The 2,023-nt window shown below is 37.4% G+C and overlaps 1 protein-coding gene across 1 annotated transcript; it reads right to left on the bottom strand.

The window, feature by feature from the left end:
• Positions 1–369: 369 nt before the first annotated feature.
• On the bottom strand, positions 370–1,305 carry LOC121043829 (olfactory receptor 5W2-like). Its single transcript, XM_040495830.1, has one exon. It carries the CDS (start codon positions 1,300–1,302, stop codon positions 370–372), a length of 933 nt encoding a protein of 310 aa, XP_040351764.1. The 5' UTR covers positions 1,303–1,305.
• Between the last annotated feature and the right edge of the window lie 718 nt (positions 1,306–2,023).

Genomic DNA, 2,023 nt, shown 5'->3' with positions numbered 1-2,023 from the left:
TGAAATTCAAAATATTAACATGTATGAAAAGTACTTAGTGAATACTCAATAATAAATCCAAGTATACTTGTAATTAAGCTTACATGAAAAGCAAACAAATAAATATATGGAAAATCAGAATAGTCAGAATGTTTTGCACAAATGAATTTCTTAAATAAATTGAAGACCACAGTGACACATGACAGTTTTGAGGAAATACAGTATCTTGTTATGGTTGAGTTTTAATGCAGATACTCATTTCTTTAAGTATTTGAGAAAATACCATAATAATAAATACCGTAACAATAGATAAATCATACCATATAATTTTATGAAAACAACGATCACGGTATGTGTGTGGGTGTATGCACATATACAGACTATAAATACTTAAAACTGTATTTTGTTTTTCAATTTTTCTGAGGCCCTTTTTACATCCTTGTTCCGTAGGCTATAAATCAGTGGGTTTAACATGGGAATCACAAGGGTGTAAAACAAGGAGGTCATTTTGTCTTGATCAAGAGAGTAGGAAGAACTCGGGCGGAAATACATAAAGAGCAGGGTTCCCTGGAAAATTGCAACAGCAGTTAAGTGGGAGGTGCAGGTGGAGAAAGCTTTGAACCTCCCCTCAGCAGAGCGGATCTTCAGGACAGATAGGATTATATAACAATAAGAGACAAGGACTACTGAAATGGTGCTCAGTTCAATGAAGCCAAAAATGGTGAATATTGCTAATTCGTTGAGTTGTGTGTCTGCACAAGAGAGCAATAGGATAGGGGGTACATCACAGAAGAAGTGATTAATCTCCTTTGATCCACAGAAACATAACCGGAATGTTAGTGTCGTGTGTATCAAAGCATCTGCCATGGCCAGCACGTAAACCCCGGCCATGAGCAGGAAGCACACTCTGCTGGACATGTTGACCGTGTAGAGCAAGGGGTTGCTAATGGCCTTGTACCGATCAAAGGCCATCACCGCCAGCAGTAGGCACTCGGAATCTACAAACGTACAGAAGATCAAGAATTGCAGAGCACAGCCAACGAAAGGGATTGATGTGTTTTTGGCTAAAAGGTCTACCAACATTTTGGGCCCAACTGCTGTGGAATAACAGAGGTCACAGAAAGAGAGGTGGCTAAGGAAAAAGTACATTGGTGTGTTCAGCTGAGAATTCATTCTAATTAGAATAATCATTCCGAGGTTTGCCAGGAGGTTAGTGAGATAAATAAGCAGGATGGTGATGAATAGAGTCACTTTGATCTCAGAGTTGTCCGTAATTCCCAAGAGAAAGAATTCAGTCAAGGAGGAGCAGTTTTCTTTGTCCATTCTTCTTTGTGCTTGTTCTAAACTGCTTTCCAAAATGATCAAGCAAATTATAGATCAAGCTTTGGCTTTTCTGGGTACCCAAAACACCATAAGACAAAACGTGATTTTATGTTGTCTTCTTTATCCTCAGAAAAGAGTCCGGTGAGTGTCCCTATTAAAGAAGCCTTGCTGTGTTATAAAAAACTAAAAATTTTGGGGATAGAAAGGTGATAAACTTGAATTCTAAATACATGTCATTCTTGAAATATGTTACTTGCCTTGGCTTCTGTTGTCCAATGTCAAGTAGCAGATCCAAATGAACTGTGAGTTCACTCTAGAGCCAAAATCATATAAAAGGAACTACAAAGTTTTTAGGAAGTGTCAGAAGATACTGGATAATATGAATTGGACGAAAAGAAACAAAAGTATAAGTTGCTTTCTTGAGGAAAGGTAATTGATTTTATCACTCACCGTGATACCGCCTATAACGAATGAAAATTAGTATGGGTTAGATTTTGGTGTATGCTGACTTTAGTGTTTACTGAAATATGAACATGTTTTATACAACTATTCTATCACTCTTCCTCACTGGTTTGACACAGCGCTGAGAATCCATTTGTATGATTGACTTTTGCTGTAGGACAAATACCTTGAAAGACAAAGAGAGGTGATAAAACGAAGTGGAAACAACAGACTATCATGTGCAAATTTGCAGATCTTTGAATTTTCAGTTGTCTTTTCC

This window comes from Herpailurus yagouaroundi, unplaced genomic scaffold (genome assembly GCF_014898765.1).
Source record: "Herpailurus yagouaroundi ecotype Mexico unplaced genomic scaffold, PumYag 187, whole genome shotgun sequence".
Taxonomy (NCBI): domain Eukaryota; kingdom Metazoa; phylum Chordata; class Mammalia; order Carnivora; family Felidae; genus Herpailurus; species Herpailurus yagouaroundi.
The sequence above is the reverse complement of the archived record's forward strand: the minus strand, read 5'-3'. Positions and strand labels throughout refer to the sequence as shown.

Coding starts and splice junctions, on each gene's coding strand:
- LOC121043829 (XM_040495830.1), bottom strand. CDS start 1,302: ATGGACAAAGAAAACTGCTCCTCCTTGACTGAATTCTTTCTCTTGGGA.